At 41.7% G+C, this 20,401-nt stretch overlaps 1 protein-coding gene across 2 annotated transcripts in view; it reads left to right on the top strand.

The window, feature by feature from the left end:
* The window catches only part of Ptp69D (Protein tyrosine phosphatase 69D), a 669,136-nt gene that overhangs the window by 288,522 nt on the left and 360,213 nt on the right, over nt 1-20,401 (top strand). For both annotated transcript variants that reach the window (XM_071664992.1, XM_071664991.1), the window contains exon 15: nt 19,105-19,249. In XM_071664992.1, the coding sequence (XP_071521093.1) occupies nt 19,105-19,249 (145 nt within the window). The remainder of the gene's footprint in view (nt 1-19,104; nt 19,250-20,401) is intronic.

The following is a 20,401-nucleotide window of genomic DNA, read 5'->3' as shown; positions in this document are numbered from 1 at the left end:
TTTTTCATGTGTGATTGCCATTTCTCACACTTGCAAGGTAGTGCAGGTAACAGATGAAGAAAGGTGTCATTTGCTCACATCCATTCTCTAGCTGTCATGTGTAATGCTCTGAAACCACAGCTCCCTATCTACAACCAGGCCAAAGACCTTTCCATGGTTTACCCAAGATAATTTACATGCCCTGGTACAGTCCATTAACAGCACATCGACCCCATTATACCACATCATTCCAATTCACTCAATCCTCTACGTGCCTTTCACCCTCTTACATATTCAGGCCCCAATCACGCAAAATCTTGTTCAGTCCATCTTTCCACCTCCAATTTGGTCCCCCTGTTCTTTGTTCCCTTCAATTCTGACACATATTTCCTCTTTGTCAACATTTTGTCTCTCATTCTCTCCATATTTTTATTTGTTATTATTTTTTTTTTTTTTTTATTATACTTTGTCGCTGTCTCCCGCGTTTGCGAGGTAGCGCAAGGAAACAGACGAAAGAAATGGCCCAACCCCCCCCATACACATGTATATACATACGTCCACACACGCAAATATACATACCTACACAGCTTTCCATGGTTTACCCCAGACGCTTCACATGCCTTGATTCAATCCACTGACAGCACGTCAACCCCGGTATACCACATCACTCCAATTCACTCTATTCCTTGCCCTCCTTTCACCCTCCTGCATGTTCAGGCCCCGATCACACAAAATCTTTTTCACTCCATCTTTCCACCTCCAATTTGGTCTCCCTCTTCTCCTCGTTCCCTACACCTCCGACACATATATCCTCTTGGTCAATCTTTCCTCACTCATTCTCTCCATGTGCCCAAACCACTTCAAAACACCCTCTTCTGCTCTCTCAACCACGCTCTTTTTATTTCCACACATCTCTCTTACCCTTATGTTACTCACTCGATCAAACCACCTCACACCACACATTGTCCTCAAACATCTCATTTCCAGCACATCCTTCCTCCTGCGCTCAACTCTATCCATAGCCCACGCCTCGCAACCATACAACATTGTTGGAACCACTATTCCTTCAAACATACCCATTTTTGCTTTCCGAGATAATGTTCTCGACTTCCACACATTCTTCAAGGCCCCCAGAATTTTTGCCCCCTCCCCCACCCTATGATCCACTTCCGCTTCCATGGTTCCATCCGCTGCCAGATCCACTCCCAGATGTCTAAAACACTTCACTTCCTCCAGTTTTTCTCCATTCAAACTCACCTCCCAATTGACGACCCTCAACCCTACTGTACCTAATAACCTTGCTCTTATTCACATTTACTCTTAACTTTCTTCTTCCACACACTTTACCAAACTCAGTCACCAGCTTCTGCAGTTTCTCACATGAATCAGCCACCAGCGCTGTATCATCAGCGAACAACAACTGACTCACTTCCCAAGCTCTCTCATCCCCAACTGACTTCATACTTGCCCCTCTTTCCAAAACTCTTGCATTTACCTCCCTAACAACCCCATCCATAAACAAATTAAACAACCATGGAGACATCACACACCCCTGCCGCAAACCTACATTCACTGAGAACCAATCACTTTCCTCTCTTCCTACACGTACACATGCCTTACATCCTCGATAAAAACTTTTCACTGCTTCTAACAACTTGCCTCCCACACCATATATTCTTAATACCTTCCACAGAGCATCTCTATCAACTCTATCATATGCCTTCTCCAGATCCATAAATGCTACATACAAATCCATTTGCTTTTCTAAGTATTTCTCACATACATTCTTCAAAGCAAACACCTGATCCACACATCCTCTACCACTTCTGAAACCACACTGCTCTTCCCCAATCTGATGCTCTGTACATGCCTTCACCCTCTCAATTAATACCCTCCCATATATTTGTTATTATCATTATTATTTTTTTTTTTATTATACTTTGTCGCTGTCTCCCGCGTTTGCGAGGTAGCGCAAGGAAACAGACGAAAGAAATGGCCCAACCCCCCCCCATACACATGTATATACATACGTCCACACACGCAAATATACATACCTACACAGCTTTCCATGGTTTACCCCAAACGCTTCACATGCCCTGCCTCAATCCACTGACAGCACGTCAACCCCGGTATACCACATCGCTCCAATTCACTCTATTCCTTGCCCTCCTTTCACCCTCCTGCATGTTCAGGCCCCGATCACACAGAATCTCTTTCACTCCATCTTTCCACCTCCAATTTGGTCTCCCTCTTCTCCTTGTTCCCTCCACCTCCGACACATATATCCTCTTGGTCAATCTTTCCTCACTCATCCTCTCCATGTGCCCAAACCACTTCAAAACACCCTCTTCTGCTCTCTCAACCACGCTCTTTTTATTTCCACACATCTCTCTTACCCTTACGTTACTCACTCGATCAAACCACCTCACACCACACATTGTCCTCAAACATCTCATTTCCAGCACATCCATCCTCCTGCGCACAACTCTATCCATAGCCCACGCCTCGCAACCATACAACATTGTTGGAACCACTGTTCCTTCAAACATACCCATTTTTGCTTTCCGAGATAATGTTCTCGACTTCCACACATTCTTCAAGGCCCCCAGGATTTTCGCCCCCTCCCCCACCCTATGATCCACTTCCGCTTCCATGGTTCCATCCGCTGCCAGATCCACTCCCAGATATCTAAAACACTTCACTTCCTCCAGTTTTTCTCCATTCAAACTCACCTCCCAATTGACCCGACCCTCAACCCTACTGTACCTAATAACCTTGCTCTTATTCACATTTACTCTTAACTTTCTTCTTCCACACACTTTTCCAAACTCAGTCACCAGCTTCTGCAGTTTCTCACATGAATCAGCCACCAGCGCTGTATCATCAGCGAACAACAACTGACTCACTTCCCAAGCTCTCTCATCCCCAACAGACTTCATACTTGCCCCTCTTTCCAAAACTCTTGCATTTACCTCCCTAACAACCCCATCCATAAACAAATTAAACAACCATGGAGACATCACACACCCCTGCCGCAAACCTACATTCACTGAGAACCAATCACTTTCCTCTCTTCCTACACGTACACATGCCTTACATCCTCGATAAATACTTTTCACTGCTTCTAACAACTTTCCTCCCACACCATATATTCTTAATACCTTCCACAGAGCATCTCTATCAACTCTATCATATGCCTTCTCCAGATCCATAAATGCTACATACAAATCCATTTGCTTTTCTAAGTATTTCTCACATACATTCTTCAAAGCAAACACCTGATCCACACATCCTCTACCACTTCTGAAACCACACTGCTCTTCCCCAATCTGATGCTCTGTACATGCCTTCACCCTCTCAATCAATACCCTCCCATATAATTTACCAGGAATACTCAACAAACTTATACCTCTGTAATTTGAGCACTCACTCTTATCCCCTTTGCCTTTGTACAATGGCACCATGCACGCATTCCGCCAATCCTCAGGCACCTCACCATGAGTCATACATACATTAAATAACCTTACCAATCAGTCAACAATACAGTCACCCCCTTTTTTAATAAATTCCACTGCAATACCATCCAAACCTGCTGCCTTGCCAGCTTTCATCTTCCGCAAAGCTTTCACTACCTCTTCTCTGTTTACCAAATCATTTTCCCTAACCCTCTCACTTTGCACACCACCTCGACCAAAACACCCTATATCTGCCACTCTATCATCAAACACATTCAACAAACCTTCAAAATACTCACTCCATCTCCTTCTCACATCACCACTACTTGTTATCACCTCCCCACTTGCGCCCTTCACCGAAGTTCCCATTTGCTCCCTTGTCTTACGCACTTTATTTACCTCCTTCCAGAACATCTTTTTATTCTTCCTAAAATTTAATGATACTCTCTCACCCCAACTCTCATTTGCCCTTTTTTTCACCTCTTGCACCTTTCTCTTGACCTCCTGTCTCTTTCTTTTATACATCTCCCACTCAATTGCATTTTTTCCCTGCAAAAATCGTCCAAATGCCTCTCTCTTCTCTTTCACTAATACTCTTACTTCTTCATCCCACCACTCACTACCCTTTCTAATCAACCCACCTCCCACTCTTCTCATGCCACAAGCATCTTTTGCGCAATCCATCACTGATTCCCTAAATACATCCCATTCCTCCCCCACTCCCCTTACTTCCATTGTTCTCACCTTTTTCCATTCTGTACTCAGTCTCTCCTGGTACTTCCTCACACAGGTCTCCTTCTCAAGCTCACTTACTCTCACCACCCTCTTCACCCCAACATTCACTCTTCTTTTCTGAAAACCCATACAAATCTTCACCTTAGCCTCCACAAGATAATGATCAGACATCCCTCCAGTTGCACCTCTCAGCACATTAACATCCAAAAGTCTCTCTTTCGCACGCCTGTCAACACGTAATCCAATAACGCTCTCTGGCCATCTCTCCTACTTACATAAGTATACTTATGTATATCTCATTATTATTATTTTTCACAATTTCTTACATGAATAAGGTAGTATTAAAAATGGATGACTGAGCCTCAGAGGAAGAATCCTCATTTGGCCCATCTCTCATTTCCTTCTTTTGGAAAAGTAAAACAGGAAGGGAGGATTTTCAGCCTCTCACTCTACTCCTTTTAGTCACCTTTTACGACATGCAGAGAATACATGGGAAGTATTCTAAATCCCCTGTTCCTAGGGGAAGAGCAGTGTGGTGTCAGAAGTGATAGAGGATGTGTGGATCAGGTGTTTGTTTTGAAGAATGTGTATGACAAATATATAGAAAAACAGATGGACTTGTATGTAGCATTTATGGATCTGGAGAAGGCATATGATAGGGTTGATAGAGATACTTTGTGGAAGGTCTTAAGGGTATATTGTGTGGGAAGCAAGTTGCTAGAGTAGTGAAAAGTTTTTACCGAGGAAGTAAGGCATGTGTGTGAGTAGTAATAGAGGAGAGTGATTGCTTCCCAGTAAAAGTCGGTCTGCATTAGGGGTGTGTGATGTCTCCATGGTTGTTTAATTTGTGAATGGATAGGGTGATTAGGGAGGTAAATACAAGAGTTTTGGAGAGAGGGGCAGATATGCAATCTTTTGGGGATTAGAGGGTCTAAGAAGTGAGTCGGTTGTTGTTTGCCATTGATACAGATCTAGTGGCTGATTTGCGTGAGGAACTGTAGAAATTGTTTGGAAAAGTGTGTGAAAGGAGAAAGTTGAGAGTAAATGTAAATAAGGGGAAGGTTATTAGGTTCAATTGGGTTGAGGGATAAGTTAATTGGGATGTAATTTTGAATAGAGAAAAATTGGAGGATGTGAAGTGTTTTAGATATCTGGGAGTGGACTTATCAGCAGATGGAACCATGGAAACAGAAGTGAATCACGCGGTGGGTGAGGGGGCATAGGTTCTGAAAGCGATGAAGAATGTGTGGAAGGAGAGAACGTTATCTTGGAGAGCAAAAATGGTTAAGTTTGAATGAATAGTAGTTCTGCCAATGTTATATGGTTGCGAGGCATGGGGTATAGATAGGGTTGTATGGAGGAGGGTGGATGTGTTGGAAATGAAAAGTTAGAGGACAACATGTGGTATGAGGTGGTTTGATCGAGTACATAATGAAAGGGTAAGAGAGACGTGTGGAAATAGAAAGAGTATGGTTGAGAGAGCAGAAGAGGGTGTGCTGAAATGGTTTGGGCATATGGAGAGTGAATGAAGAAAGATTGAGAAAGAGGACACATGTGTCAGAGGTGAAGGGAACAAGGAGAAGCGGGAGACTGAATTGGAGGTGGAAAGGAGTGAAAAAGATTTTGAGTGATCGGGGCCCAAACATACAGAAGGGTGAGAGGTATGCAAGGAATGGAGTGAATTGGAACGATGTGGTGTATCGTGGTCAACGTGCTGTCAGTGGACTGAACCAGGGCATGTGAAGTGTCTGGGGTAAACCATGGAAAGGTCTGTGGGGCCTGGATGTAAATAGGGAGCTGTGGTTTCGGTGCATTACATATGACAGCTAGAGACTGAGTGTGAACGGATGTGGCCTTTCTTGTCTGTATTCCTGGCGCTACTTTGCTGAATCAGGGGATAGCAGTGCTGTTTTCCTCTGGGGTGGGGTAGCGACAGGAATGGATAAAGGCAAGCAAGTATGAATATGTACATGTGTATGTATGTAGTGTCTGCGTATGTATATGTTTACATTTATTTTATTATACTTAACTGCTGTCTCCCATGTTAGCGAGGCAGTGCAAGGAAACAGACAAGGAATGGCCCAACCCACCCACATACACATGGATATACATAAATGCCCACACATGCACATATACATACATATACATTTCAACATATACATACATATACATACACAGACATACACATATATACACATGTACACACATGTACATATCCATACTTGCTGCCTTCATCCATTCCCGTTACCACCCCACCACACACGAAATAGCACCCCCTCCATCTCTCTCTCTCTTCTCTCTCTCTCTCTCTCTCTCTCTCTCTCTCTCTCTCTCTCTCTCTCTCTCTCTCTCTCTCTCTCTCTCTCTCTCTCTCTCTCTCTCTCTATCTATCTACCTATCTGTCTATCTCTCTCTCTCCAGTGAGGCAGTGCCAGGAACAGACAAAAAGGTCACATCCGTTCACCCTCAGTCTGTAGCTGTCATGTGTAATGCACCAAAACCACAGCTCCCTTTCCACATTTAGGCCCCACAGGCCTTTCCTTCGTTTACCCCAGATGCTTCACCTGCCGTGGTTCAATCCATTGACAGCATGGCCACCACGGTATACCACATCATTCCAATCCACTCTATTCCTTGCACGCCATTCACCCTCCTGTATGTTCAGGCCCTGATCGCTCAAAATCTTTTTCACTCTCTCCTTCCACCCCCAGTTTGGTCTTCCACTTCTCCTTCTTCTCTCCACCTCTTATATCCTCTTTGTCAATCTTTTCTCACTCATTCTCTCCATGTGTCCAAAGCATTTCAATGCACCCTCTTCTGCTCTCTCAACCACACTCTTTTTATTACCACACATCTCTCTTACCCTTTCATTACTTACTTAATGTATGTATATGCTGATATGTATATGTGCATATGTGGGCATTTATGTATATGTATGTGTATATGAGTGGATGGGCCATTCTTCATCTGTTTCCTGTTACTGCATTGCTGGTGTGGGAAACAGCGAATATGTATAAAGAATGAATATATAATGATTATTATTATTATTTTTACTCATGATTATTGAATGACTCAAAGGACCCCTTCTCCAGGGGCTCCTACAACTTCAAAGGCTGCAGTACAGTTATTGACAAGGAAAGGATGGACTTCTTTAGAGTGAGAAGTTCCTTAACAAGTTTGTCTCTCATGATGCAACTTCACTGAAGGTGATTTTTCACATATGGTGTAACCATAAGCAGACAGAGACCAGTAATGCTTACTTGCTTCTGTAATTACCTTTTCAGGTTATTTCCATAAATCACTTGTGACCTCTCCTTCCTTATCATATCTTGGTATGTAGGCAGGTAATACTCTTTGTTACTTTATTTTAGAATTACAGTCTTCCTCTTTTCCTAAAAACATTTATCTTACTTTTCCTTGCTTTTTATGAGTCCAGCATGTTTTGCTTTGTCATAAAGTTTTAACTTCATTTCAAGCTTTCACTGCCCACCCAAGTCTTATATGCAACCAGAAGTTGTAGATTTACTAATCCATAGGTATCTGCTAGTTCTGATTGATCTTTTCACATGTTGTCTTGGTTTTCTCTCATATGGTGCTTGGTTGTCCCTGGATATGATAGTTGTCATAGGTATCTACAGGTGTAACAGAGTTCCTTCTCTCGGTTCTGAATTTTGGAACACCTAGTATATATACAGGAATATGATGAATCTGTGTGACTCAATCATCCAAGCAGGTAATTTGGAAAAAAATGTGGTGATCATAGGACAATTGTGACTGATTTTTTGAAAGTAGATTTGAGGTACAGATACTCCACTGATTTTCTGGCACTCTTGGTTCCAAAGCTTTATCGGATTGACCATTTTGCCGGACCAACTGTGGTCACATAATGATAATTCATCAACACACCTCTATTCCACTAATTATACATCTCCCATGTGTCTAAAGTATACCATGGACTGCTTGAAATTTATATTAAGCAAATATTAAATGTTTAAGCACCCTAAGATTGTCCTTAGATTGTTTGAATCTAGTGTCGTATCTAGGGTATGGAAGGTAGGGCTTGTACCCTGGGCGCCACTTGAAGCGCCACTTGAAGGGGGGCACTTTTGGCGTAATGGTGTCCTAGATCCAGACAATGATTCAGATCTTAAAGATTTAGATTTCTTGGCCATGAAAACATATCTTTGGCATTTGGAATCACATTGATATTATTAGTTCGATAGTTATTCATAAAAATTGATATTTCCGTAATGGCATCCTGGATCCAGACAATGATTCAGATCACTCCCAAAATCTATTCAATTGGTCCTTGTGTCATTTCTGACTTTCCTTGAAAATTTCATCAAAATTTGTTCATAAATTTTGCTGAAAGTTGTTCACAGACAAACAAGCAAATGCCGGTAGAAACATAAGCTCCTTGGCAGAGGCCATAAGAATGAAAAATATTGGTGTCATATAATTGGATATTGGACAGGGGCGCAATTTCAGTGCTTGCAATAGGTGCTATTTTCCCTAGATACGCTCCTGTTTGAATCCTGTGTGGTCTTCATCTTCTGTAGTTAGTGTTTTCCTAGGTGTGCATCATCAGAATTACTTTATCTTGAATCGATATGTAATGGTGTTTATGTTTGACACCACGACTGACACTCTTATATGTCTTAGAAGCCATAGCTAGGGTTAAATTTAAGCAAAATAAGCTAAGAATCTCACAGAATTGTGGTATCACCACCAAGTGCAGTGTAAAGAATGTAAATAAGTGCACCCTACACACAGTGCTATCTGTGGCCACCCAGTAAACTAGCCTGGTGGCTGCGGTAATTTCAAGTTCTCTCACGTAATTTTGTCCATACTTAAGGAGATGCTGAACCATCATTTGCCAGAAAATTAGTGGTTTACCTGTACTAAGAGTGGATGGATGTCTAAACAAGAAAGAATAGTAAGATGATACTTTCTGTGGGGAGTGATATTTAAATTGGATGCAGCAGTGACAAGGACATAGATGAGGAATGGGTATGGAAAAATTACCAGAAAACTGCACATGAAGGCAAAACTTAAGATGTGGTGAAAAGACAAAAGAGTGAGGAAGTTCATTTGTCAGAAGGGAAGGTTTTATATGAGCTGTCATGGTTTGTAATAGAAATAGTGGTGGTTGTAAGGAGATAAGTACTTCACAGTTGTAATTTGTTGGTGGAGTATGAAATTATCATATATACTTGTGCATAGTTCAGTCTCTTCTACATAAGTTAACCTTCAACTTTCAGCAAAAATAAGTTCTTCACTGTTGTAAATGTGTGTTGGAGTATGAAATTATCATATATGCTTTTGTATATTTCATTCTCCTACAGAATTCGACACCCAACTTTCTGCAAAATATCCCTATTCTTTCATATATCTCATCCACAAGTCAACTTAAGTTTTTGAGAGAAACTCAGTCATAGCAGTGCCTACAGTATGCTCCTTACTTCTTACCCCAACTCATTATTTTCTTTGATATTTATGTATTCATTATACCTGATCACCATTTTCTGCATCAGCGAAGTAGTGTCAGGAAACAGACGAAGAAAGACCTGTCCACTCATATACACACACACATACATACGCTTGCATATACATACATATAAGACCAGTCCACTCATATACACGCATACATACGCTTGCATATACATACATATACATTTCAACGTATGCACATATACATACATAGAAGGGATAGGGGAGAAAGAATACTTCCCACGTACTCCCCATGTGTCGTAGGAGGCAACTAAAGGGGGCGGGAGTAGGGGGCTGGAAACCCTCCCCTCCTTTTATTTCAGTTTCTATAAAGGGAAACAAGGAGTCAAGTTGGGAGTGCTCAACCTCCCTGAAGGTTCAGATTGGCGTGTCTGAATGTGTGGATATAACCAAGATCAGAAGAAAGAAGAGATAGTTGGTATGGTAGGAAAGAAACCTGGATGATCTGGCTGTGAGTGAAACAAAGCTTAAGGGTAAACAGGAAGAGTGGTTTGGGAACGTCTTGTAAGTAAAATCAGAGGCTGGTGAGAGGACAATAGCAAAGGAAGGAGTAGCACTACTCCTGAAGCAGGAGTTGTGGGAGTATGTGATCGTAAGAAAGAAAATTCTAGATTGATGTGGGTAAAACTGAAAGTGGATAAAGAGAGATGGGTGATTATTGGTAACTATGCACCTGGTCATAGGAAGAAAAGATCATGAGAGGCAAGTGTTTTGGGAGGAGCTCAGTTAATGTGTCAGCAGTTTTGATGCACAAGACTGGGTTTTAGTGATGGGTGATTTGAATATGACAATTAAGGTTATGATTGGTGTGCATGGAGTGTTCAGTGTTGTGAATGGAAATGATGAAGAGCTTGTGGATTTGTGTGCTGAAAAGACCAGTGATTGGGAATACCTGGTTTAAAAAGAGATTATTATTATTATTATTATTTTGCTTTGTCGCTGTCTCCTGCGTTAGCGAGGTAGCGCAAGGAAACAGATGGAAGAAATGGCCCAACCCACCCACATACACATGTATATACATACACGTCCACACATGCAAATATACATACCTATACATCTCAACGTATACATATATATACACACACACAGACATATACATATATACATGTGTACATACTTCATACTGTCTGCCTTTATTCATTCCCATCGCCACCCCGCCACACATGAAATAACAACCCCCTCCCCCCTCCTGTGTGCGAGGTAGCGCGAGGAAAGGACAACAAAGGCCACATTCGTTCACACTCAGTCTCTAGCTGTCATTTAATAATGCACCGAAACCACAGTTCCCTTTCCACATCCCGGCCCCACAGAACTTTCCATGGTTTACCCTAGATGCTTCACATGCCTTAGTTCAATCCATTGACAGCACGTCGACCCCAGTATACCACATCATTCCAATTCTCTCTATTCCTTGCATGCCTTTCACCCTCGTGCATGTTCAGGCCCCGGTCACTCAAAATCTTTTTCACTCCATCTTTCCATCTCCAATTTAGTCTCCCACTTCTCCTCGTTCCCTCCACCTCTGACACATATATCCTCTTAGTCAATCTTTCCTCACTCATTCTCTCCATGTGACCAAACAATTTCAAAACACCCTCTTCTGCTCTCTCAACCACACTCTTTTTATTACCACACATCTCTCTTACCCTATTGTTACTTACTCAAACAAACCATCTCACTCCACATATTGTCCTCAAACATCTCATTTCCAGGACATCCACCCTCCTGTGCACAACTCTATCCATAGCCCATGCCTCGCAACCATACATCATTGTTGGAACCACTATTCCTTCAAACATACCCATTTTTGCTTTCCGAGATAATGTTCTCGACTTCCACGCATTCTCCAACGCTCCCAGAACTTTTGCCCCCTTCCCCACCCTATGATTCACTTCCGCCTCCATGGTTCCATCTGCTGCCAAATCCACTCCCAGATATCTAAAACACTTCACTTCCTCCAGTTTTTCTCCATTCAAACTTACCTCCCAATTGACTTGTCCCTCAACCTTACTGTACCTAATAACCTTGCTCTTATTCACATTTACTCTCAGCTTTCTTCTTTCATACACTTTACCAAACTCAGTCACCAGCTTCTGCAATTTCTCACACAAATCAGCCACCAGCACTGTATCATCAGCGAACAACAACTGACTCACTTCCCAAGCTCTCTCATCCACAACAGACTGCATACTGGCCCCTCCTTTCAAAACTCTTGCATTCACCTCCCTAACAACCCCATCCATAAACAAATTAAACAACCATGGAGACATCACACACCCCTGCCGCAAACCTACATTCACTGAGAACCAATCACTTTCCTCTCTTGCCACACGTACACATGCCTTACATCCTCGATAAAAACTTTTCACTGCTTCTAACAACTTGCCTCCCACACCATATATTCTTAATACCTTCCGCAGAGCATCTCTATCAACTCTATCATATGCCTTCTCCAGATCCATAAATGCTACATACAAATCCATTTGCTTTTCTAAGTATTTCTCACATACATTCTTCAAAGTAAACACCTGATCCACACATCCTCTACCACTTCTGAAACCACACTGCCCTTCCCCAATCTGATGCTCTGTACATGCCTTCACCCTCTCAATCAATACCCTCCCATATGATTAAAAAGAGATATACATAGATATATGTATGCTAGTAGAAGAGATGGTCAAAGGGCATTATTGGATTACGTGTTAATTGATAGGTGTGTAAAAGAGAGACTTTTGGACGTAAATATGCTGAGATGGCAGCTGGAGGAATGTCTGATCACTATTTGGTGGAAGTGAAGGTGAAGATTTGTAGAGGTTTTCAGAAAAGAATAAAGAATATTGGGGAGAAGAGAGTGATGAGAGTAAGTGATCTTGGAAAGGAGACTTGTATGATGAAGTACCAGGAGAGATTGAGTGTAGAATGGCAAAAGGTGGGAGCAAATGACGTATGGGGAGTGGGGGAGGAATGGAATGTATTTAGGGAGGCAGTGATGGCTTGTGCAAAAGATGCATATGGCATGAGAAAGGTAGGGGGTGGGCAGATTAGAAAGTGTAGTGAGTAATGGGATAAAGAAGTAAAATTGTTAGTGAAAGAGAAGAGAGAGGTGTTTGGACAATTTTTGCTGGGAAGTGATGTAAATGACTGGGAGATGTATAAAAGAAAGTGGCAGGAGGTCAAGAGAAAGGTATAAGGGTTGAAAAAGAGGGCAAATTAGAGTTGGGGTGAGAGAGTATCATTAAACTTTAGGGAGAATAAAAAGACGTTTTGGAAGGAGATAAATAACATATGTAAGACAAGAGAACAAATGGGAACATTGGTGAAGGGGGCAAGTGGGGAAGTAATAACAGGTAGTGATAAAGTAAGGAGATAGAGTGAGTTTGTTGAAGGTTTGGTGAATGTATTTGATGACAGAATGGCAGAGATAGGGTATTTTGGTGAGGGCTGTGTGCAGAGTGAGAGGATCAGGGGGAATGGTTTGGTTAAGAGAGCAGAGGTAGTAAAAACTTTGCAGAAAATGAAATCCAGCCAGATGGCAGGTTTGGATGGTATTGCTGTAGAAATTATTAGAAAAGGGTGTGACTGTGTATTTGATTGGTTGGTAAGGATATTCACTGTATGTATGGATCATGGTGAAGTGCCTGAGGATTGGCAAAGTTCATGCATAGTGCCATTGTTCAAAGGCAAAGGAGATGAGGTTGAGTATTCAAACTGCAGAGGCATAAATCCATTGAGTATTCCTGTGAAATTATTTATAAATTTTATTTATTATACTTTGTCGCTGTCTCCCGCGTTAGCGAGATAGCGCAAGGGAACAGATGAAAGAAAGGCCTAACCCACCCACATACAAATGTATATACATACATGTCTGCACACGCACATATACATACCTATACATTTCAGTGTATACATATATTTACATACACAGACATATACATACTTGCTGCCATTATTCATTCCTGTTCGCCACCCCGCCACACATGAAATGACAACTCTCTCCCCCAACACGCATGCTAGGTAGCGATAGGAAAAGACAACGAAGGCCACATTCGTTCACACTAAGTCTCTAGCTGTCATTTACAATGCACCAAAACCACAGCTCCCTTTCCACTTCCAGGCCCCACAAAACTTTCCAAGGTTTACCCCAGATGCTTCACATGCCCTGGTTCAATCAATTGACAGCACGTCGACCCCGGTACACCACATCATTCCAATTCACTCTATTCCTTGCACGCCTTTCACCCTCCTGCATGTTCAGGCCCTGATCGCTCAAAATCTTTTTCACTCCATGCTTCCACTTCTGATTTGGTCTCCCACTTCTCCTTGTTCCCTCCACCTCTGACACATATATCCTTTTTGCCAATCTTCCCTCTTTCATTCTCTCCATGTGACCAAACCATTTCAAAACAGCTTCTTCTGCTCTCTCAACCACACTCTTTTTTATTACCACACATCTCTTTTACCCCTTTCATTATTTACTCGATCAAACCACCTCATCACATATTGTCCTCAAACATCTCATTTCCAACACATCCACCCTCTTCCGCACAAGCTTATCCATAGCCCACGCCTCATAACCATGTAACATTGTTGGAACCACTATTCCTTCAAACATACCCATTTTTGCTTTCCAAGATAATTTTCTCGCCTTCCACACATTTTTCAGCACTCCCAGAACTTTCACCCCCTTCCCCCACCCTGTGACTCACTTCTCCAGTCTGATGCTCTGTGCATGCTCTCCCCCTCCCTCAATAATCTCTCATACAATTTTCCAGGAATACTTAAACTAATCTCTCTGTAGGTTGAACACTCACCTTTATCCTATTTGACTTTGTACAGTGGCACTATACATGCATTCCACCAATCCTCAGGGCATTTCACCATGATCCATAAATATATTGAATATCCTTACCAACCAATCAACAACATAGTCACCCCCTTCTTGATAAATTCAACTCCCATACCATCCAAACCTGCCACCTTGCCGGATTTCATCTTGTGCAAGGCTTTCACCACCTCTTCTCTTCACCATACCACTCTCCCTGACTCAGACTTTGCACACCACCCCAACCAAGACACCCTACATCTGCCACTCTGTCATCAAACACATTCAACAAACCTTTGAAAAATACTCACTCCATCTCCTCCTCACCTCACACTATCTGCTATCACTTGCCCCCTTCACCAATGTTCCCATTTGTTCTCATGTTTTATACACGTTATTTGCCCCTTTCTAAAATGTCTTTTTATTCTCCTTTAAGTTTAATGATACTTTTTTGCCCCAATTTTCATTGCCCTCTTTTTTGATCATTGCACCTTCTTGACCTCCATCCACTTTTTCTTATGAATCTCCTAATGATTTGCATTCTTTCCTTGCAAGTATCATGCAAATGCCTCTTTTTTTTTTTTTCTTTTTTTCTTTCACTAGTAACTTCTTCAGCCCACCACTCACTACCCTTTCTAATCTTCACACCTCCCACAATTCTCATGCCACATGCATCTCTTGCACGTGCCATTACTGCTTCCCTAAATACATCCCATTCCTCACCCACTTCCCTCACGTCACATGCTCCCCCTTTTGCCATTCTACACTCAATCTCTCCTGGTATTCCTGACACAAGTCTCCTTTCCAAGCTCACTTACTCTCACAACTCTCTTCTCTCCCACATTCTCTTCTCTTTTTTGAAATCTTCAAATCTTCACCTTTGCCTTCACAAGATGAAATGATCAGACATCCCACCAGCTGCCTCTCTCAGCACATTAACATCCATAAGTTTCTGGAAGTAAGGGGAGTAGGGGAGGAATGGGATGTATTTAGGGAATCAGTGATGGATTGCGCAAAAGATGCTTGTGGCATGAGAAGAGTGGGAGGTGGGTTGATTAGAAAGGATAGTGAGTGGTGGGATGAAGAAGTAAGAGTATTAGTGAAAGAGAAGAGAGAGGCATTTGGACGATTTTTGCAGGGAAAAAATGCAATTGAGTGGGAGATATATAAAAGAAAGAGACAGGAGGTTAAGAGAAAGGTGCAAGAGGTGAAAAAAAGGGCAAATGAGAGTTGGGGTGAGAGAGTATCATTAAATTTTAGGGAGAATAAAAAGATGTTCTGGAAGGAGGTAAATAAAGTGCGTAAGACAAGGGAGCAAATGGGAACTTCAGTGAAGGGCGCAAATGGGGAGGTGATAACAAGTAGTGGTGATGTGTGAAGGAGATGGAGTGAGTATTTTGAAGGTTTGTTGAATGTGTTTGATGATAGAGTGGCAGATATAGGGTGTTTTGGTCGAGGTGGTGTGCAAAGTGAGAGGGTTAGGGAAAATGTTTTGGTAAACAGAGAAGAGGTAGTGAAAGCTTTGCGGAAGATGAAAGCCGGCAAGGCAGCAGGTTTGGATGGTATTGCAGTGGAATTTATTAAAAAAGGGGGTGACTGTATTGTTGACTGGTTGGTAAGGTTATTTAATGTATGTATGACTCATGGTGAGGTGCCTGAGGATTGGCGGAATGCGTGCATAGTGCCATTGTACAAAGGCAAAGGGGATAAGAGTGAGTGCTCAAATTACAGAGGTATAAGTTTGTTGAGTATTCCTGGTAAATTATATGGGAGGGTATTGATTGAGAGGGTGAAGGCATGTACAGAGCATCAGATTGGGGAAGAGCAGTGTGGTTTCAGAAGTGGTAGAGGATGTGTGGATCAGGTGTTTGCTTTGAAGAATGTATGTGAGAAATACTTAGAAAAGCAAATGGATTTGTATGTAGCATTTATGGATCTGGAGAAGGCATATGATAGAGTTGATAGAGATGCTCTGTGGAAGGTATTAAGAATATATGATGTGGGAGGAAAGTTGTTAGAAGCAGTGAAAAGTTTTTATCGAGGATGTAAGGCATGTGTACGTGTAGGAAGAGAGGAAAGTGATTGGTTCTCAGTGAATGTAGGTTTGCGGCAGGGGTGTGTGATGTCTCCATGGTTGTTTAAATTGTCTATGGATGGGGTTGTTAGGGAGGTAAATGCAAGAGTTTTGGAAAGAGGGGCAAGTATGAAGTCTGTTGGGGATGAGAGAGCTTGGGAAGTGAGTCAGTTGTTGTTCGCTGATGATACAGCGCTGGTGGCTGATTCATGTGAGAAACTGCAGAAGCTGGTGACTGAGTTTGGTAAAGTGTGTGGAAGAAGAAAGTTAAGAGTAAATGTGAATAAGAGCAAGGTTATTAGGTACAGTAGGGTTGAGGGTCAAGTCAATTGGGAGGTAAGTTTGAATGGAGAAAAACTGGAGGAAGTGAAGTGTTTTAGATATCTGGGAGTGGATCTGGCAGCGGATGGAACCATGGAAGCGGAAGTGGATCATAGGGTGGGGGAGGGGGCGAAAATTCTGGGGGCCTTGAAGAATGTGTGGAAGTCGAGAACATTATCTCGGAAAGCAAAAATGGGTATGTTTGAAGGAATAGTGGTTCCAACAATGTTGTATGGTTGCGAGGCGTGGGCTATAGATAGAGTTGTGCGCAGGAGGATGGATGTGCTGGAGATGAGATGTTTGAGGACAATGTGTGGTGTGAGGTGGTTTGATCGAGTGAGTAACGTAAGGGTAAGAGAGATGTGTGGAAATAAAAAGAGCGTGGTTGAGAGAGCAGAAGAGGGTGTTTTGAAGTGGTTTGGGCACATGGAGAGAATGAGTGAGGAAAGATTGACCAAGAGGATATATGAGTCGGAGGTGGAGGGAACGAGGAGAAGAGGGAGACCAAATTCGAGGTGGAAAGATGGAGTGAAAAAGATTTTGTGTGATCGGGGCCTGAACATGCAGGAGGGTGAAAGGAGGGCAAGGAATAGAGTGAATTGGAGCGATGTGGTATACCGGGGTTGACGTGCTGTCAGTGGATTGAATCAAGGCATTGAAGCGTCTGGGGTAAACCATGGAAAGCTGTGTAGGTATGTATATTTGCGTGTGTGGACGTATGTATATACATGTGTATGGGGGGGGGTTGGGCCATTTCTTTTGTCTGTTTCCTTGCGCTACCTCGCAAACGCGGGAGACAGCAACAAAGTATAATAAAATAAATATATGAATAAGTTTCTGTTTTACATGCTTATCATTTAACACATAATCTAATGATACCATTTGCCTATCTCTCCTACTCATATATGTATATTTGTGTATATCTCTCATTTTAAACCAGGTATTCCCAATCATCGGACTTTTCACGGCACACATATTCACAAGCTCTTCACCATTTCCATTCTTAAAACTGAATACCCTGCATTTACACCAGTATACCCTCAACTGCCACATTACTTGCATCTACATTTTAAAACACCCATCACTAATACCCAGTCTTGTGCACCAAAACTACTGACACTCACTCAGCTGCTCCCAAAACACTTGCCCCTCAAGATCTTTCTTCTCATGACCTGGTGCATAAGCACCAGTAATCACCCATCTCTCTCTAACCACTTTCAGTTTTACCTACATCAATCTAGAATTTACTTCCTTACACTCTTATCACTTTTTCCCACAACTGCTTCAGGAGTAGTGCTACTCCTTCCTTATCTCTTGTCCTCTCACCAACCCCTGACTTTACTCCTAAGACATTTCCAAACCATTCTTCCCCTTTACCCTTGAGCTTCATTTCACTCAGAGCCAGAACATCCAGGTTTCTTACTTCAAACTTACTCTTCATCTCTCATTGATGAATAAATGTGCCATATTTTGCTGGACATAAGATGTTGTGGTGTATAAGGTACAAACAAGTTGGATGAGAATACTTTGGAAAAAATATTTGACTATATGTAAGTGTTTGATATTTCCTTGGTTAACATGTATGGAACACAAAACTTTTTATGAATGGATTAAGTTTTGAATTGAAATGGGTATTGTACCATTATTCATACAGTGTTCATCTGCAAAACCAAGACCTAAAGCATGGCAAGTAGCCATGTTCCTCAGGTACTGATAGAGGAGGTGAAGAGCCTTGTTCCTCTGGTACTGATGATGGAGGTGAGGAGCCTTGTTTCTCAGGTACTTGTTTGGGAGGCAGGGAGTCTTGTTCCTGAGGTACTGGAGTGGGAGGTGAGGAGGCGTGTTCCTCAGGTACTGATACAGGAGGTGGGGAGTCTTGTTCCTCAGGTACTGGTGAGGGAAGCGAGGAACCTTGTTCCTCAGGCACTTATAGGGGAAGCAAGGAGTCTTGTTCCTCAGGTACTGATGTGGGAGGCTGTGTGTGTGTGTTTATGTAACATCTTAAAGCTGTACCTGTTACCTAGATTTTAACCCCTTGAAAATATAACTCATATTCAGGGCGACCCCCTTACTTTTTGCATAATAATTTGGTCATTAAAACTGGGTCTGTACATGAGTATATATGGTATGTTCATACATGATGGTATGATGTGTTAGGTATAGTTTTCCATTGGAAATTTGTTCTCATCTGATATATATCTGTTTAGGAGAATCTTTCGATCTCTGCGACGATCCCACACTCTGATGTCTCAGCCAGCAGTAGATGTAAAACCAGTTCCTCGAGAAGAACTCGTCTCACAGTATGTTGAGAAACTGAAAGATTCAGAACTTGGATTCCGACGAGAATATGAGGTGGGTCATATCAATATTTTTCCTCATGAAGTAGTTTATAATAATCCTGTTATGAATAGTAACTCGCTGTCAGGGCTTTTGTTTTTATCCAAAATACTCGCAAAACAGCAGTGAGGGCAACATTCTGTCTCGAAACTGATTTTATCTCAGAATCAATTAGCATATATGTTTGTGATAGCTAAGTTTGTTAGTCAGTGCGTTTAATTGTGTTAAGCTAAAGACAACTTACAGAAGGTGTTGTTTTCATTGCTAGTTTGTACATTATAGAAAGCAAATCATATACTTTTGAGGCCCCTCTCCTTATTTATTGTTGGATTTAATGGCTGTCAACAGTTGAGGAGCTATTAAGCCTGAATCTGTAACATGATCAAACAGTGTACAGATTTTGTTTCTAGTTGCCTGTTTGTAGTAACATATTTGTATATACAGGGAGGGAGTTTTGCATTTGTGGGGCATCATCTATTGAACTGTCTCTAATGTCATACAACTTTTTAACTTGTGCATGATGAATGTAGTTTTTTATTCTCTTTTGGTTTATTCCATTCATCCATTGATTTTATACTGTAAAAGTTATGTACTTCTTTACATCCCTTTACCAACAAGCGTCTTTGATTTCATGTTTTGGCCTCTACCACTCTGTCTGTATCTTTCAAAGAATTGTTCATTGTCTACATCATCAATTGGGTTTAAAAGCTTAAAGGTTGTGATCAGTTAACCTTCACACTTCTCTTTTCCATGGTGAACAAATTTAAGGCCTTTAGCCAATCCCTGTAACTCAACTCCCTCAATTAAAATAGTACCCTTTTTGTTTTCTTTCTCCAAACCTTCTCCATTGCCTATTTGTGTTGCTTTAGGTTTGGTGACAAGTTTAGAAATATCTTCCAATTTTGGCTTTATGGACGTGTGTCTGTAATTACTTATCTTCAAATACTTTTGTATTGTAGAGTTTTACAATCAAAATGGCCATATTTCTGTAATGTTTTGTGCCATCATGGAACTTTTCTAACTTATGTATGCTGTCTGCATTTACCACATCCTCTTTCAGTTTATTCCATTGATCCATCTTTATCATGCTGTAAAATTACATCACATCTTTCTTCAGTTTTGTAATGTTCTTTAGTTGTTCGGAACTTTCTTTTGTCAAAGAAATGT

The sequence above is a fragment of the Panulirus ornatus genome, chromosome 9 (assembly GCF_036320965.1).
Source record: "Panulirus ornatus isolate Po-2019 chromosome 9, ASM3632096v1, whole genome shotgun sequence".
Taxonomy (NCBI): domain Eukaryota; kingdom Metazoa; phylum Arthropoda; class Malacostraca; order Decapoda; family Palinuridae; genus Panulirus; species Panulirus ornatus.
The sequence above is the reverse complement of the archived record's forward strand: the minus strand, read 5'-3'. Positions and strand labels throughout refer to the sequence as shown.